The sequence below is a fragment of the Hippocampus zosterae genome, chromosome 8 (assembly GCF_025434085.1).
Source record: "Hippocampus zosterae strain Florida chromosome 8, ASM2543408v3, whole genome shotgun sequence".
NCBI lineage: Eukaryota > Metazoa > Chordata > Actinopteri > Syngnathiformes > Syngnathidae > Hippocampus > Hippocampus zosterae.
The window spans coordinates 6,685,168-6,704,129 of record NC_067458.1 but is presented as its reverse complement, the minus strand read 5'-3'; the positions used below and the strand labels follow the sequence as shown (position 1 = coordinate 6,704,129).

General features: G+C 41.4%; 2 protein-coding genes across 2 annotated transcripts in view; both read right to left on the bottom strand.

Moving 5' to 3' along the window:
* ror1 (receptor tyrosine kinase-like orphan receptor 1) overlaps nt 1-15,769 on the bottom strand; it is a 165,606-nt gene extending 149,837 nt beyond the window's left edge. The window contains exon 1 of the mRNA XM_052073358.1: nt 15,364-15,769. Within this exon, the coding sequence (XP_051929318.1) occupies nt 15,364-15,460 (97 nt within the window). The 5' untranslated portion in view covers nt 15,461-15,769. The remainder of the gene's footprint in view (nt 1-15,363) is intronic.
* alg6 (ALG6 alpha-1,3-glucosyltransferase) overlaps nt 1-18,962 on the bottom strand; it is a 273,870-nt gene that overhangs the window by 174,866 nt on the left and 80,042 nt on the right. The gene's annotated exons all lie outside the window — the stretch shown is intronic.

The window sequence follows — 18,962 nt, the reverse complement described above, 5'->3', positions numbered from 1 at the left end:
TGGTACCTCTTCCTCCCTCGCCTTTTTGTCAACCTTTTCATGTCCTTGATGGAGTTTCTGGTGGGAGATGTTTTTGTGTAAACAGAGGAGTGAGAAGCGAGGACTTGGGAAATTACACATCGCGTAATGTGATGGGGGCCCAACACGCAGGGCCATACTTACTTCCGCAAACTCTGCGCAAGTCTTAAATTCATTGCTACGTTTACCACTGTGAAACAGTGAAGAAATACATCAAATTGTGTGCAATATTAGAAAAATGTCACGACGAACAAAGAAGCTGAGAGCCAACCTTGATTCATGAGGCTCGGGTCACTGACTTCTTGTGAAAGGTTATGCCGGGACGTGTGCACATATTTTGGGGAGGAACGATGGAAAAACGAGAGCGTGAGCTCAAGAACTGCAGAACGCCTGAACCAGGTGAGTTTTCCTGAGGGCAGCTGGGAGTATTTTTCCCCTCATTTAGCAGGTCATGAAAGAAATCACAGGCTGCCAGATGTGACAGAGGCCACGCACCTTACTCGCACACACACACACACATACACACACACATGTCCTCACTCTACAAAGGAATTTAATCTAACCCGCAGATGGGTAGAGGAGGCCAAATTGTACTAAAATAAAAGGACTCTTACATCACTCACCTGTATAGCACAGTGCATCAATAGGGCAGTCAAGTTTGTCCCAGATGCGTCTTCTCTGTATCTCAGGTAATCTGTCACAACAGCGGCTTGTCCAATTAAGACAACATATGTGTTTGCAACACTATGAAATGTGTTTTTTGGAAGACGAAAATTTGGTAATTCCTCATCCACTTCATACAAACTGTTTCTGTTCAGTGAAACTATAAAATAAAAATAAAAATAAAATGTTTTGACACTTTTGAGATCGGTGCTGGCGTTTCATGACAAACTAGGCAGATGGTGTATAAATTAGGTGAAAATATCATCTGCTTTCAATTTTAATGGAAAGACAACCATTTTTGACCAGTTGGGCTGTCTTCTGTAAAGAAGTACAATCTTTGCGTTGTGGAGGGGCTCTTGTGTTATGTGTGTCATCTAGTGGTGAACACTGTTATTACACCTTAAACCTGATCAGGAACATCCATCCATCCATCCATTCTCCGAACCGCTCGATCCTAACAAGGGTCGCGGGGGGTGCTGGAGCCAATCGCAGCCGTCTTCGGGCAGTAGGCGGGGACAGTTGCCAGGCAATCGCAGGGCACACAGAGACAAACAACCATCCACGCTCACACTCACACCTAGGGACAATTTAGAGCGTCCAATCAGCCTGCCATGCATGTTTTTGGAATGTGGGAGGAAACCGGAGCACCCGGAGAAAACCCACGCAGGCCCGAGGAGAATATGCAAACTCCACACAGGAAGGCCGGAGCTGCAATCGAACCCGGTACCTCTGCACTGTGAAGCCGACGTGCTAACCACTGGACTACCGGGCCGCTCTTGATCAGGAACAGTACATTTATTTTCAAACCTTATGTTCATGCATGGGCTGCATGGCTGCCAGTTGCCATCCCTCCCACACAGATGACATCTTTGTCGTTCATCCATCCGCCCATTCTCTACACCACATATCCTCACTAAGGTGACGGGTGTGCTGGAGCCTATCTTGAAAGGTGCTCACAGATTTCTGCCATGTTTTACACAAACAAACCGCTCGGAAAACTTTGATTCTGGGCAGGGCTGCCCCGAGATCATTTTGAAGCCATGCGACTGCCCTGCAGGTTGATTTGATTAGTCAAATAGAGTCACTCGCAGTGACGAACCAAACCAGATCGCACAAGCAATGATAAATACATCTCAATAACATTACAAGTAACGGGCGTAGTGTAGTACAATGTAGCGGAGAAAAAGTAGTGTTTATTCGAAACAAAAATTGTCAAAAGTAAGTTGCATTAAAACCATTCTGTCAGGTAAAAGGTCTCCAAAAAGTTACGAATGCAAATGTAACCGCAGAAATGTAGCTCATTGCAACCCACAGTTGACGCAACTTAATGTTCATAACTTGATGTGTGATACCAATTTTCTACATTCCAGCATTACTCTGAGGCAGATCTTTATCGGATAGGGAGAGGTGGGGGTGCGGAATGTCAGATGAAGGAGACGGAGGGTGAAGACATCAAACAAAGAGCCTGCTGGGAACTGAATAAATCTGGATTTAAACTCTATCCAAACCCATTTTCATCTGACATTCAACTTTAACCCTGAGCACAAAGTTGTAACTTAAACCTTTGGGTTGTGGTTCGGTTCTACTTCCAGTGATACACATATGTTGCTGCCATCGGACATTATGCATGACATCGACAGGCTTGGGCAAAAAGCACTGACACCGCCATGTACCAAAAGCTCACCGCTGACCTACATAGCCCCTTGTCATTCCGCACATAGCGGCCGTGTGTAAAACTGCTGCCTGCTAATTACTTTCACATTACGGAACAGCCAAGTGATCTTGGTGGCTATCCAAGACCACCTACACTGGGACTCGGCTTGTGCACATTTGCAACGCATACCAACAATCGCACTTGATCTGCTTTCAAGCGCAAGTCCAGATGGAGGGCAAACCTGCTGGCTGGCATCCACCAGGTAACGCAGAATTGAGACTTGCGAGGACTAATGCTTGGGCCTGACCTTCCAATTTCTTGTTTTTCTTCAAGCTTTGTTGTCACCGAGTACAGTAATCACATGCATGTCTTATTAGGAGCGAAAAGGAACTACATTTATGGAGTAAATCCGACCACCATAGCTTGCTTTTCTATACAGAACAGACAGCAGCATTATTTTTCCACCAGTGCAATAAGGTTAACAATAGTCAATCACAAGAAGTCATTTTTGAACAAATATTTTACTCTCTGCTACCTGGCAAATCACTGACTGGCGATGAAACATGCTTGATAGCAATTTGGGTGTTTCTCCAAGTGCGGTATGCGTACCAATAGTGGCAACCCTAATGTGGATAATTGACTCGTGTTATGCGGCTTCCCCCGAGTGGTACATGAAAGAATCAGTGAATTAAACGTTCAAATTATGTTTCAGTGGCGTCATTCTTTTCATTTGTTTTAGTCCAGTACGTTACATTTGTTTAAAACAATTCAATTGGAATGAATTTAGTTCAATGCATTTGCATCTATTCTTTTCAACACAATTATTTAGGCACGGTTTAGAGACTAAACGCTGAATTGAATCATTACGTGCAGTACTTTTTCCGAAGTTTGAGCATCGTGTTAAAATTCCAACTGTGCATTATGTTATACTGACTTAGACTAATATTACTATTAAAGATATCATTTTAGTGGTAGCCCACTGAGAGAGCCAAATATTTGGTACTTGGTGTAAAAACGTAGAAACACTGTGCTTTGTCATCTTTGTGCACATCCTCTGGGATGTGGTTACAATGGAGATATTCAAATGTACTTGCAATTGTTTAAATAAACATTTAAAAAAAGGACATTTTGAAAATAAAAATGATGTCTACTAATTGAGAACATCTGATCCATTTTTTAACCCAACAAAACCAAAAGTTGGATTGAGAATATGATCTGCATTATGAAAATTCAATTATCCACATTCGGGTTGCCACTATTGACTATTTTTTAATTAATTATTCTATTGCATAATCTGAAAAAATATATTTTGCATTAAAATGTATTACAGAACCTTTTCCCCCCTTGATTCCTGTTTATTAATCTATTGTTGTTGTTTATTTGGTATTTTTTCAGACATCATAAAAAAAACATCATTAAAAAAACCCCACAACGAAACAACAATCAAGCAATACCACACACAGGGGTTTGATGTTGTACTCGCCAAACCTTTTGAATTTTCATTCAGTGGTTGTTTGGTCATTGTTTTGCAGAGTACTGTAAAAGCAAATGTTTGCAGATGTTTTTTGTTGTTGTTTTTTTTAATGAAATAAAAACGAGAATCAGTCTGTTCTCATGAAGGATTTCAGAAATCACCCAATAATTACTGTTCAGGGACTGAAATCAGGAGGAGTTGGGCAGTTTGAAGTTAAACAATGGCTCTCAACTATTACTCAATTATGAAAATAGTTGATGATTAAGCTGATAATCGATTATTTGTCAATTCCTCAATTCATTTTGACACATCTAGTCAAAGTGCATTTTGTATACATGCATTTTGCAAAATTGGTAATAATACCGATAGGTCTTCTAAACCAGGTGTCACCAACATGATGCCACGGGCATCAGGTGGCCCCCAAGGGCGACTTGAGTAGCCTGCGGTCCTTTTCTAAAAATAGCTCATCAGTGAGATGCTAATTTACTTTGTGTATTTTTACCATTTGGGAAAAAGGTGTGCGTTTTAAATTGGTTGCTATTCTTTTTATATCACCCTTGCAATGGGGTAAATTTTGCAATGACAATATTTAAAGGCAAACGCACATAAAATTACCATTAGTCAAAGGTCAACATTGTCACACGTGACCAAAATCATCGCGTTCATAGAAAAAGCTAGCAGGCCAAATAACAATAAGGGGAAAATTGATCCCCAAATGATTGGAAAATGTCAGTTTCTTGTGAAGTGCGTATGAAACAGGTAGCCGTTTGCATTAACTCTATGAGCAATGTTGACATGAAATGAAATCAAGTGCAATCCTAACGAGGAGCACCATCTACGTCAATTGCTGTCAACTTTGTTTTGATGATGATGGTTTGTTGACCATTAAGCTGGGAAAGTTAAAACACACACACACACACAAAAACAAACTGTGGCCTGCAGATGGCAGTACTGTCTCTTTTGGATGAGATCACGTGGATCAAAACAAAGCAAAAGCTGGGAACTACGACATGACAAGCACCTCATGACTGATAAAAGTGTTTGTCACGTTACATCTACTCCAGAGAGTGTCACTAAAAAGGGAACATTATAATATAATGGAGGTTTTTTTTTTTGAGAGATAGAATTGATGATGTTATCATGTCCAACCAAGACACACACACACACACACGCACACCCACACGCAAACGCACACACACACACACACACTGATTACTGAATACTATAGCATGCAAATTGTCAAGTGGTTCAAGTGTGTGTGTGTGTGTGTGTGTGTGTGTGTGCGTTGAAAGAAGCGAGTCTGGTTTTTCATTTGGTAGTTTCTATGTTTACAAAAAACACATTCCGTTAGTCTTGAAAAAATGCTCTCGATCGGCTTGCACGAAGGAGGTTCTCTTTTTTTGAAAATGGCCGACATGAAAAGAGTTCATCACTACCCAAGAAGAATCTCTCCGTTTCCAAAAGGTTAGCGACCGCTGCCATGCCTGCCAAAGATGATCATAGGTAGAAACTGGATGGATGGACCAAACAGGAGTCCTTTTTTTTAGGAAGTCTTGGAAGAAGTCACCGCGAAGCGTTTGTGTATTTGTACCGTACGTGTTGGCACACTCTTAGAGCCTGTACAATTTCTTTGTTCTCAAGCGCTACTAAATCCATGTTTCACTGCAAAGTAATGAGCTCTTGTGGGCAAAGCTGAGTGCAGCGCTAAGGCAACCATGCAGAGGTTAAGCAAACAATTGGTGGGATCGCGTCGGTCTAAGCCTCTTAACAAACGCCTCTGAGGGGAAGATCAGTGACTTCTAATGAACGTGTTAAGGTCAAGAGTGGTTAAAGAGAGACGCAGCAACGATACACAACACATAACGCTTCTTTTCCATTGTGGCAAAATGCCATCAAAACCGTGTGAAAAGACGATGCACGTTAACTTTGCACATTGAATGACTCAATTGCATCGATATTACTTACTCTGTGGATTTTTTTTTTTTTTTCACTATTTTTTTCAGGGAGTCTGATGTAAATGTTTTGACAAGCTGCATGTTGATTTGAGCTTACTGTTCATCAAGTATTTTTGTTGGCTTAATATTGTCTAGTCTTTTTATATTTGGGGTTTTTTAAGCCAGGCCTGTCAAAGTCCTCGGTCTCATGAATTATTTCACTCCTTTAGAAAACAACACATGGATTTTTCTTACTCTGTGGATGTCTTCCTCTTTCCCTCAACTCATCACATTCTCCTGCTGTTAGTTGCAGGGCAAGGACTCTCATTTCCTGACCTGTTGAAACCAATGCCTTTGAGAGAGTTTTTCCTCCCCAAGACAGACTGAGTCAGATATACAGAGCGACAGGGAAACAAGAGTGACTTCTAAGAAGCCTGTTGGCATGTGGGACACAACCGCATCAGTAAGCAAATGTAAACGCAGGCTGGTTCCAAGTCACTGTCAGCCTTGCTCAACATCTACTGGGATGTTAAATAACCTTTCAGAGTGGATATACAGTATAGAAAAACAGAGAGAGTAATTGAAGTCAATTTTCCCCTCAGCACCTCTTGACAGATGAGGGAGCAATTCAGCAGGGAGTGACAGTCAGGATTTCAAAGGATGAACACTATGAGGAATTTGCTCTTTCTGAGTGTTTCCCACAATCCCACTTCCAGGTTAAATACAAAATTCTACAAGACAAGATAACGGAGATTTGGGCTTTCTTTTAGCTATTCCACTTCTTTCCATAACCCGACAGTTATCATTTAAATAAGAAAAACACTACAGCATTTAACACAAGTCTCCCCTCAAGATGACACACCAAGCCCGTCTTACACTAATTTGTATACAATGTGCGGTAATTTCACTGAACGTGGGTCACTAAAATTAAATGCAATTCTGTATAGTTAGGTGAGAGATTCTTTTAAAATAGTGAAAGAAGCTGCCGAACAGCGCAACCATCAACTGGAAATTGGAGGCCAGCAGGGAAGGTCCTCCATATGAGAGTCTTAGAATAGCAGTCTTGCAAAATGGAAGGAGGCTTTGAGGGCTTGCCAAAATTTAGGGTGTTGAGCGTGGCATAATCTGCACACTCTTGACCACAGTTTTGGACAAAAATCAAAACGTGGGTTTGCTTTATGATCCTAAAATAGATTTTGCACAATTAAAGAGCCCTCAGTGGAACTGGTGTAATGCTGCCCCAGCATGGGATTTGGCCAGAAGGGCTCAGGTGTGTATGTTTTATATATATATATATATATATATATATATATATACACACACACACACACACACACACACACATACATACACACACACACACTCAAAACCGTGATCAGGCTCTTGCCGAGGTCGCTGATGAGCTGATCATTTGAATCAGGTGTGTTGGAGGAGGGAAACATCTAAAATATGCAGGATAGCCGCCCTCGAGGATAGGTATGGACGCCCCTAAATAATTGAGAGATAAGAATGAACTTCCCTTCTCTCATCATCACAGACACTGTAGAATAATGCATGCAAATGAAATATCAAATTTTTATTTCAGCAACTACTACAAACCATAGAAAATGGACAATGAGCTCCAAATAGACCAAGGCTATTGCAGTGTGGACATCACTGCTTTATTTATAGTGAAAATTACAAAGTAAGCATGCTAAGATAACGACATGTTGGATACGCAGTAGGACTAAGAGCTATGGGGTCAGTTCGGGGCTTCATAACCAACTAATGAGATCTCTGCACTGAGCCAAATCCAAGTGTGGTGGCTGTAGGCATGGAAAAAAACGGTTCCAAACACAAATATTCACAATGGACGTGTACCAAGCAAGCAGTGATAGGCATTTTGATTTAAATAATTTTGGTGATGTCTCTAAAAAACGGAGTGTGGTGTTGGAAGGAATAATTGACGGTGGAGGGAGAACAACCTCCCAGTTTTCAGTGTGACTTTCCTGAATGCAATACAAACAGGGCTTGAAGGATTTACTCTGACAAGTACAGGGGCAAGTCAGGTTTTATTCCACATCCTATTAAATGAACTGTAGCCAAATCTCGACCTATTATGAGCAGAGACACAGCCAGCCATGGCAAATGCAAACAAAGGTGTAATTTGATAAAACTGCTCTTTAAGGCAATAGTATTCCCTGCAGGCCTCCAAGTTAAACTATGCCAAGCACACACTGGTCATTGAAATCCAATGCCTGTATGTGTGTGTGGCGTATTCCAGTAGACTCAAGTGTCACTTTGTCATCACGGTACTCTGCAAACAGCTTGCCTTATTTACACCATAGGAGCATTACATTACATCAATAAAATACAGTCAAGCACATCTGATGCAATGCGACTCCAAAGTGTCAAAAGGGTTGAAGAGAAATTTGTAAAAGGCAAGGAGAGCCATTCAACATCACTACGGCCGGTTTATAAAGCAGGCGAGTGAGCCAATCCTAACGCAGCAGACATTGGGCAACAGGCCAGGTACAACGTGGACTGGTTGCGAGCCAATTGCGGGCCACGTAAGCGAACAACCATTCTCGCACTCATTTTCACAACTATGGATAATTTCGAAACTTTAATCAACCGACTGTGATGTTTTTGGAATATCGGAGGACGACGGAATACCTGGAGAACTCACAAGCTCCACAAAGGAAGGAATGAGCCTGAAATTCAAACCTCGGACCGCTCCACTGTGAGGCAGACATACTAACCAGACATACAACCCCGAAAGGTTGAACTGTCCATCAAATGCATTTTTTTTCCAACATGTGTACCGATTAATTTATTTGGCAGAAAAAGCAAGGAGACTTGTGAGTACTAGGCTACTCACATGATGAAAATCTTCAGAGCGCGCATCATGCTTTGAGTTGATGAAAGTCGAACTGGGTCACATCATCACAATGTGGTGGCTGAATTAGCCATTATGCGCTGAATTGTGCATGGCAAATATGAGAGGTGTTCTGGTCGGTTCACTCCAACAAGCAGCATACCTGTCAACTTGTACGTTTTCCCGTATTTTATACATGTTTTTTTTCAATCATTTCAAATCATGCACGGCGTATTACAACTTTTATCCAGGGGAAAAATAAATTGTGAACCGATCTCACAAAGACCATTTTGGCTCAAACCCAGATTGTTTTCACCTGCTGGTAGACAACGACAATGCCGTCGTCGATCGCTACTATTGTCACGGCAAACCAGCAAAAGTAATCCTCAATCGTATATTTTTTTTCATCGCTGCGTACGGTCGGATTGATAAAGCATGATGTGCGCATACGCGGTAAACTGTTACACAGGTTTTTGTTGCTTTGTAAGGGGAATCGTAATCATTTATAAGGGCAGCTATTAGCCGAGGTTGGCAGGTATGAACAAGAGATCCATAAAAGAGGTGATCAAGCGGTTGCCATGGCAATGACAGAGCAACTACTCACCGGATTTTGAAGCTGTTATTTAAAGGTCAAATAACTACATGCTGTGGCTTTAAACTTAAAGCTTTGGCCCGAGCCATGACGTTTTTTTTCCTCCCTCTCACAGACTGACCTCCTAAGTCGACAGTAAATTGCAGGAAAAGGTTTCCACGCTTGGCTACAGTTTATAGTGGTAGAAACTTTATCAAACGTTTCCAGTCGAGATCAGAGGGAAGCGTGTTTATCCCGTGACAGAAGGCTTTACTAAAACATGGTGACCACTAAAAAACAAACTAGCTCCACACAGTCCAATTTAAGGGAGTCAGACCAGTTTTCTGCCAATGTTACAAAGTCTTAGTATTCACATAAAGCCCCGTCTTGGCGTCGCGTAGATCAGGAGAAAAAAAAAATGCAAACCCTAAATCCGTGTCCTACACGATTCCTCGACCAACTAAGCATATTGCTGGGACATTCCAGACGATAATTTAGTGGAATAGACGTGTAACCTTTACTCTGATCACACATCATAAGAAAACTCCATAATAAGCGAATTCCACATTACACAGGGGAAATAGAAACATTAAACACAGGCTATGTGATACATTTGGAAAGAAATGTTCTGCATATTTTTTAAGCGAGTTAAAGCAAACATTAGTATACGATGTCCTTTAAAAAGGTCATCGTATTTTAGCAGTTAGCCACATTGACATGTAGCAGATGCACGCTTCTGACAAGCAAGGCGAAGCGGCAGAGAAGGGCCGAAAAGACATTTTGACTTAACCCTTTCAGGGACGGCGGTCACTACAGTGGACAGCTTATCATGTTATCAGGTTACAGGTTATCATTATTGGTGTATGAAATGGTTAATATTCACATGAAGTCTATAGAGCAGTTTACCTCAGTTTGAAAAGACTGGCTAGGTCATCTGTTTTTCACATTCTGACCCACACATACATGACAACACGCTTGTAATGAGAAACTGTTTTGTTCTCTGGGTTTCTAAACAAGTCCATGGCGCTACGTGGCTCTGTGCTAGGTGGCCATTTGTGGGCGCCCTGCTTGCTTTTCTTTTGTTTGAACAGTTTTTCCTTTGTTAATGTAAATGGATTCAAACTTCTCACCAGATGGGATTTTTGACTGATTTAGTCATTTTCCAATTTCAGCTCTTTAAAAATATGAATCTTGATCCATTTATATTCAGTTGTACCCATTGGCTGCCCCACTTTTGGAGGATGAAACCTATGAAAATATTTTTTTCATTCCTTGTTCGGCTGTTTACTGGACTAAATCATATAATTTGGGTAAACTGGGATTCATTCTACAGTGAGCACTTGAAAAATGTTAGTTCAGAAGCAAGGCAACTATTTGCTGACAGAATTGCACTAAAAATGAGCAACTTTGATGTTAAGAAGTGGAGATACCCTGAGGCCCGGTGATCCAGTGTTAGCGTGTCGATCTTACAGTGCAGAAGTACCGGGTTCAATTCCAGCCTCCCTGTGTCGAGTTTGCATGTTCTCCCCGGGCCTGCGTGGGTTTTCTCCGGGTACTCCGGTTTCCTCCCACATTCCGAAAACATGCATGACAGGCTGATTGAACACTCTAAATTGTCCCTAGGTGTGAATGTGAGCGTGGATGGTTGTTTGTCTCTGTGTGCCCTGCGATTGGCTGGAAATCAGTTCAGGGTGTCCCCCGCCGACTGCTGAAGACAGATGGGATACGTTCCATCACCCCCTGCGGCCCTAGTGAGGATAAGCGGATCGGAAAATGAATGAATGAAAGGATACCCTGAGCTGACAAATGGGAACTGCATTTTGATTTAGAAATGTGGAAATTACTCTATTGCCTGTGGAAAGACTGTGATATCAGGAACAGAAAAAAGGTAGACCTGCTGAAAATACTGTTTATAAAAATTTCATTTTTTGAGGTTGTTTTACAACATGTGCAATGTATAAAAACACCGCAATTTGAAGGGTTAATGTTTTTAAAAAATTAATTATGCAGTTAACAACCCAGAGACAAAAAACATCAAAATCTGAAAAAATTACAGACTATGCCTGAACACCACAAAAATGGCCTCCAACAAGCTCGAAGTGGAGCAAAATCGAACAAGGCCTGGGATTTAGATGAGACAACAACCTTGTCAAAAGAATTGCCCGAAGCTATTGGATCAACATACACTGGCACTGGTAAAGAACGGCACATGGACCAAAATTGGCCTGCCACCAATTAAAACTGGCCCACCAGATGATGCTAATGGAAAAAAAAACCCTGATAATTAGGGGTGTCACAATCGTCCCGATATTAAAAGTGCCTCAATTGTTTTGTTACAAAATACTGAACCGTTCTATCCAAAATGTAATTTTGGTTTGGCATGTCGCTTGGAAGCCCTCCACTTCTTTTATTTTTCCGGTTAGGCGGCAAATATACAGGCACCTGATTGACTGCCAAACCTAATCCAAGTGACAATGTGACCAGATCACATCATCATGCTTGCAATATGCGTCGGCCCATTTGTGCGTAGAATCCACAAACATTCGCCACTCAGACAGGTATCAACAGCCGTTCTCCGTATGGAGCATCATGACAAGCAAGAGGAAGCGGCACAAAGAGGAAGGCAATGAGGAGTACTTTATGTTTTACAAAGCCCGTTTGGATGATTTTAAAAGGCACAAATAGCAAAATTGAGGTGGTCAAGCAGTTTGTGAAAGAAATTTGAAGACATGGATCGATCTGTACCAACCTGTGTGTAATGAAGATTTTCTTGTTAAATTTTACATGTTACATATCACAATTAGTTTCTCTATTATGGAAATCCATTTTCAGTAGATGGCAGAAAACTGAATGCTGCGGAAGGTTCACGCGCCTTTTCATTGAGTTCGGTCTATTGATTTGTCTGTTGCTCCAGGAGTTGGCAAAAGGTCCCAAAGCTTCCAAAACAATGGCAAATGAGAGGCAAATCATTGCTGAATTTTGCAATACACAATACAATACAGTAGTTTGTAGTCGTAATATGAGATTTAACAGTGTCGTATCGTGTATCTTATAATCACCTGATCATGCTATCTGTAAATGTTGCTATGCTAGGTTGTCGTATTCCTGTAAATTAGGCTTCAACCCTTCCCAAGAAGAAGAAAATGGCATATGAGGGGCCGCAGCCCACTGCTTGGAGAGATGCTCCATCAGACATCTGTTAATGGTATTTCTCCATCAATTGTAGCTGAAATAAATCTCATTGCTGGACAAAGACTTTCATTGTCTTCGTTTCCCTGGACAAGACGACTCTCCCAAATCGTCGCTACTTTTCTTTTGCAGACAACTTTCCCAAATATTCGGGGCGTTGTCTCTAAGCATTGTTAAAAGCCCTTAAATGTTGCTAGTAATGACAGAGGCCACCCCCTGATTTTCGCCATTATGCATTAGAAAAGTTGACAAATTCAACATTTGTTACATGGTGGGCATCCGACTATATTCAACATCTACACGACATCAAAATCCATTACTCAACATCAAATGGATGTTACGTGCCCACTGTGTACCCCCTTCAGGTCTTCGCCAGTCAATGAGATACCACCGTAAGGGATCAAAAATATCTCAGCAGCTGATCGGTAGGGTGATGCAGCTCCCAATGCAACACCTTTTTTTAACCTGCTTGTAAATTGCTTCCATCATGTCTGTCAAAATGTCAGATGACACAAAGCAGCAACACAGAGCAAGACAAGCCCTAATACATTAGTGTGCCCCCTCTCTCTTCATTCCCCCCGCCCCCCCACCCAAGATGTGAAGTGCCTTTAGTGTCAACACGGCGCTCCCTTGCAGACTGTAGCGTGACAGCTGGGCCCAACATGATCTATAGGCTTCCTGAGTGTTATTAAATAGCTAAATGCAATTCTAAACAGATTTCACATGGGGGCCTGTGCTCTGCAGAGGACCTTTTACGTTCTCAAATGCATGCCCCGCGTCAGGAACACATACACAATTTATGTCGTTGGAAAACATTGTCGTCAATTTATTTTTATAGGCTTGTCACAGATTATTACTTTGTAGCTTAAGGGCACAGCTTGATGGATGGACTGAAAGTGAGCATTTTGAAACGACGCCATACAGAGGACACATTTCTATAGATTTTTTGCACCTTTTTGGAAATCAGATCTTCCACTAGAAGCTACAATATTAAGATTTCAGATGAAAGGAAAGTGTAAGATCCCCCCCCCCCCCCGCCCCCTCAAATGCATGAAAATACTTTTTAAATGTTAAGGAATTGGTTAAATGTTTCCAGCTTTGGTGATGATGCAAATGAATAAAAGTTAGAGAATCATGTTTGTAAAACTATTATCCAACTTCCTTTTGAACGTTAAGTAAGAAGAAGCTGTTATACTGATTCTAATCATTCTTGAGCAGCACGCATTTTCCAACAGGGTGAAAAGATTTGGTTTCGAATATATGATCCCAGCTGGAATATCTAACTGGAGACCGTTTTTTAATACAGAACTCATCAGACTGCTACTTAAAACACAAACACACACACACACACGCGCGCAGTATTAGCATTTTATTAATGTACCGATGTTTCCCAAAGCCACCATTTGACCACAACTCAACATGCACTGAACCGAGACAAAATTGCACTTACTCTTTTTTTTTCTCCTAAAAACATATGGCTTCAATAACTGGTGATAAGTAACTGCTACTTTTATGACCTGCATCAACAAAGTTATGATTTCATTGCCGGTTGTTTGTTGTAAACTATTTTTTTCAATCCCACCAATTTTTGAGGAACAACGATCATTAAAATGTCCCACTTTTTATTTCATGAAAGGCCTTTAAAAATGAATGTTGGGCTAAATTGGGCTGTGTATATCAAGTGTGCATTTTTGTGCTAATCCGAAATCCGGTTTGCCGTTTACAAAGAAACGTGATTAGCTTGCAGTTGAGTTGAATGTCATTTGTTATAATATTCAAATATTAGAAGCAGTTTCAAGGTTCAGGTCCCGTGTTAGACTATTTGGATGTGAAAGAAAATATATTAAATAGGTTTATATACAAATATTGATTAGACAAGTGGACATATAACATGAAATACAATCCTGACTGATTTATTTTGAGGCCTTACAACTAAAAGACAGCCATGGCTTTTAATGTATTCCTTGTCATCTGTCCTGAATCACTTCCACAAAAGAAACATTCTGCACTGATGACTGCAGTCAACTACTCCTGTGAAGGCTGCAGTGTCATAATGCTCTTTTTTTTTCAATGAACATGTAAATTACAGTTGTAACCGCCACAGAAAACATCTTCATCTGGCAAAAAATAAATAAATAAATCTTGGTCCCAGAGCTCAACCTTGCCTTGTACACGATTGGAAAAAAAATAGCTGTGCTCTTATTTTTAACATACACGGAAAATGACAGGTACACCAGGGTCAACAACAATAATCAGCTTTGCCATGGAATAAAAATACGACCATATGCACTGCACTCAAAAAAAAAAGTAGAACACAGCTCATGACAGTTTTCGGGGTGTACCTGGTTAAAGTGTTCAATGGCTGCAGATGAGATGTCAAACCCACATGTAGGTCTTCCAACACTTTCAAAAAGCAAACAGCCATTTTGATAGATAGATAGATAGATAGATAGATAGATAGATAGATAGATAGATAGATAGATAGATAGATAGATAGATAGATAGATAGATAGATAGATAGATAGATAGATAGATAGATAGATAGATAGATAGATAGATAGATAGATAGATAGAAGTAAAAGGCCTCCCGCTTATCTTTAGATGGCACAATAGCTCTTCAGCTGAGTGGCTAAGAGGCTCCTATTGTGGAGTCAAGTCCTTCCCCGTGTGGATGCCGCTCACTGACAATGGGCCCCATCAACTAAATAGCAAAGATCATTTACATGAGAGGGGAGCTTGCAAGGGGTACTGTTTAAATTACACGTATGGTATTATCACGGCCAAACAAAACCCAATGGGGGAAGCAAACAAAGACGTGCATAGTGGCACGCACGGTGGTGGGTGACCTAAATTGCCTTTCCAACATGTGATGAACTCACAGCATCAGAGAAATATCAGCGCAATGATCTTTCACATGTACTGTATTTGTACCCACGCGCGCACGGTTGAGAAATCCGGGGTATATGCAGAGCGTAGAGTGGTTTAAAAAGTTTGAAGACTCACCCGACACGCTGAGGTCCAGGAAGCCGAGGAGCAGCACGACCATCCAGCCTGGACATCCCCGGAGACATCCGCTCAGCGCGGTCCGAATTGGATACATTCCTTCGACTCTGCGTTACACCTTGGCCAGCTTTAAACATCCACCAGTCAGAAGTTTTAGTTCGACAAGAGCAAAAATGTGAGCGACTTCAAGTCAAGGTCCTGAGTGCGTAATCTCTGACTTGTGTGCGCGTCTGCCACAAAGTTGAGCCTCAGCCCTCTTGCTGGTTTGAGTGTCTTTCCTCCGCTCAGCTCGCCTAACTTTCTCCTCTTTCTGTCCAAATGATCGCGATCCTGCCCACTAAAAATCACGCTCACACTAAAGTCTGCAGACACTGTGGAACATACGGTTACCTCGAAGCAACGTGTCGCCCTCTGGTGTCCGTAAATGGAACAACCACAACTCACTTTGCGGTACATTGATCCACTCAAATAACTAGAAAAGAAAACACACCGGTTGCGTTAGGAATCACCATAAAAATGGGCCCACCAAAAAAATCGGCCGAGGGGCCTTTTTACAGCCCCTTGCACATTTTTATTAGCTGAACCATATTTTGGATATATTACTCAAAAATGAAATGCAAATGTAAAAAAAAGGGTCAATAAAAAAATCCTACCACTCCTTTGTTGTCCTGGATGGCAGTATGTTTTGGTTCTATGTAATGCTCGAAGACTCATTCATGATAATGAAAGGTGGCTTTCTTTCAGAGAATTGGAGCACCCTGAGTGTTTGCATGTTTGTATTTTGGTCCATTAAGGTGTAATGCATGTAACACAAAATTATAGAGCAGATTTCAACTTTTGAGATTTGAATGCTTGAAACAAAATTTGCATGAAAAATGAGCATGCTTTAAATTAAACAGGAAAACAAAACTGAAGCCGATGCACCTTGTTGCGTTTCACGGGATTCATTTGTAGCACGTACTTTGGCATTTCATGTGAGTGCGCACATGGAGGATATAAAAAGGAAAACATTGGTACCAATTCAGTGTCCTCTAGACTGGACCGACTGTGACAGTTAATTATACCAACCTCTTAATGAGCATATTGTCCTCTCTGAATATCTTTTGGATTTGTTGTTATCCTCAGAGAAATAGGGAATATCAAAAATGTCATGACCTTTGATTTGAAATAGTGGGGTGTATGGTCTCTGTGAACTGTCTCTGCTGTGATGTTGTCCATGAAGTGTAGGGCTTCACGGATAATGTTGCAGGTGCTTGTCAAGTCCAGGAGGCGGCCTACGGCGCTCTCCTTAGTGTATCTAATTCAAATCCAACTTCACTTCCTTCCTACCATCGACTTTCAGAATCCTCCCTTGAGAGATCTTGTTAACCAGTGTATGGAGATGATTCAGCCCCGGCTTCCTGCTGAATTTAGATAGTGTAAGGGTGTGCCTAAATTGGCATCACTTGAAATAAATCATTTATTTTCACATTACTTTAATAACAAACATCACAGATACACGTTCAGTTTCTTTGCGTCAATTAACAATATAATGACTCAATAAAGTGTGGCACACAAAGCAGCAGCAGATCATCAAATGCAGCCAAAAACTCAAATTAGGTGTGTCTGTGTCCACTGTACCAGCCATCAAATCGTGACACGCATGTTCTCCATGCTGTCAATCGACCATTTAGCATGCTCTGGATTTTTCTCCTCTTGGCTTATCCTAAATGTCTTGTTTCAACGAATATTGACATTTATGGGTCAGTGTGTGTGTCTGCGTGTATACTGGGCGGCCCAGTGGTTAGCGCGTCGACCTCACAGTGCAAAGGTACCGAGTTCAATTCCAGCTCCAGCCTCCCTGTGAGGAGTTTGCATGTTCCCCCTGGGCCTGCGTGGGTTTTCTCCGGGTACATTCCATAAACATACATGGCAGACTGATTGAACACTCCAAATTGTCCCTACCTGTGAACGTGGATGGTTGTTCATCTCTTTGTTCCCTGCGATTGGCTGGCAACTGCCCGAAGACAGCTGGGATAGGCTCCAGCACCCCCCGCGACCCTAGTGAGGATTAAGCGGTTCGGAAAATGAATGAATGAATGGATATACACACACAGTAATCCCTTGTTTATCGCGGTTAATGGGGACCAAAACCACCCGCGATAAACAAAAATCTGCGAAGTCGCGACCCCCCCCCCCCCTCCATATAGGTACATGTGCATAATATTTAGAAGAATTTAATGGTATACATAGATGTATTAGTAAATTTTGAAGTAATTAACAGGAATTAATGCTGTACACTAATAGATTTAAACATGTATAAGTTAGGTTCATTTAAGAATAACAGTACATGGAGTATATGTTGTTCTATGTGACTCGCTTTTGTTTTGCTGAAGTTCGCTGCTTCTCGTGGACCTTTTGTGGACTTTTTGTGGACTTAAAAAAAAAACAACCAAAAAAAACCCTTTTTTTTAATGAATATGTTTGAAAAAATCCGCGATGCACTGAAGCCGCGATAAACGAACCGCGAAATAGCGAGGGATCACTGTACAGTGTATATCTATCTATATATGTGTGTGCGTGTGCGCGTGTGTGTATACACATGGTGGTTGGGACCCCTGGTTGACAGTCTAAACTCAGAGAACCACAATATGCCAAGCAGCAAATATGAAACGTTTTTATTCTTTAACTTTATTTCGTAGTCTTGAGAATTACGTCTTTGTCTGCCACGTTGCCCTCTTTTCTTGGGTGAACTGAATGGGTCCCTCTGTAAACATGGCGGCATGCCAGCTCTGGAGAAGGCCATTTGGTCCTTTAATAGCAGCAGACCAGACCATCCTAATGTAATCCTTTTCTGTGATTACATGATGTAATGACAGCCAATCCAAATACAGCCTGTGGGCCATTAGCAACATTAGCACGGGGAACACATTTGGCATGACACTACTAAGCCTTTGTGCAATGCAATCACGATGCCCAGGTAGTGACTATCACGATGGGTCTGAATAATGTTGCAAGGCCTCTACACAGCTGTCCCAACGGCTTTTACAAATCCCGGGAAATGCTAAAGACATTCTTGCTACAGAGCAAACTCTTTCACGAGAAAATACAACCTGATTGACTAATCCCAGCTCAAGAACTTTAACCTAACTAACCCGTACGCTTTGGTGGGGGATTAGTGAATTGATGGTCGCAGCCACGACACATTGACATGTATGACATAAATTGTTGCAAAGTATACCATCGTGATTAAGGCCAATTTTCCCTGTCATGTTCAGAGAGAAACATGCAGCCTTCCCGCTGCACCTGAGATTTAACCCTCACTCCTATTAACCAAATTGCAGTCAATTTTAGCCCAGATATGGCAGTTGTGCAAGTTGACACCAATTTGGGTCACAAATGGTCCGGCTTTTTTACTTGCAACGATTAGCGGGCTTATCCAGAAAAAAACTGCAACTAAGGAAGCAAACGTGGATTGGATTTATGCTTCTTTGTCCACCTAAAGAAACTCCTGAGGGGCTTAGACAAACCAAACACTTTGATCGTCACAGTACAAACTCATTTAGTTGTACTTAGAGCACAAAGATTTGTCCTCCAACTCAGTTTAGAGATTGATGCCG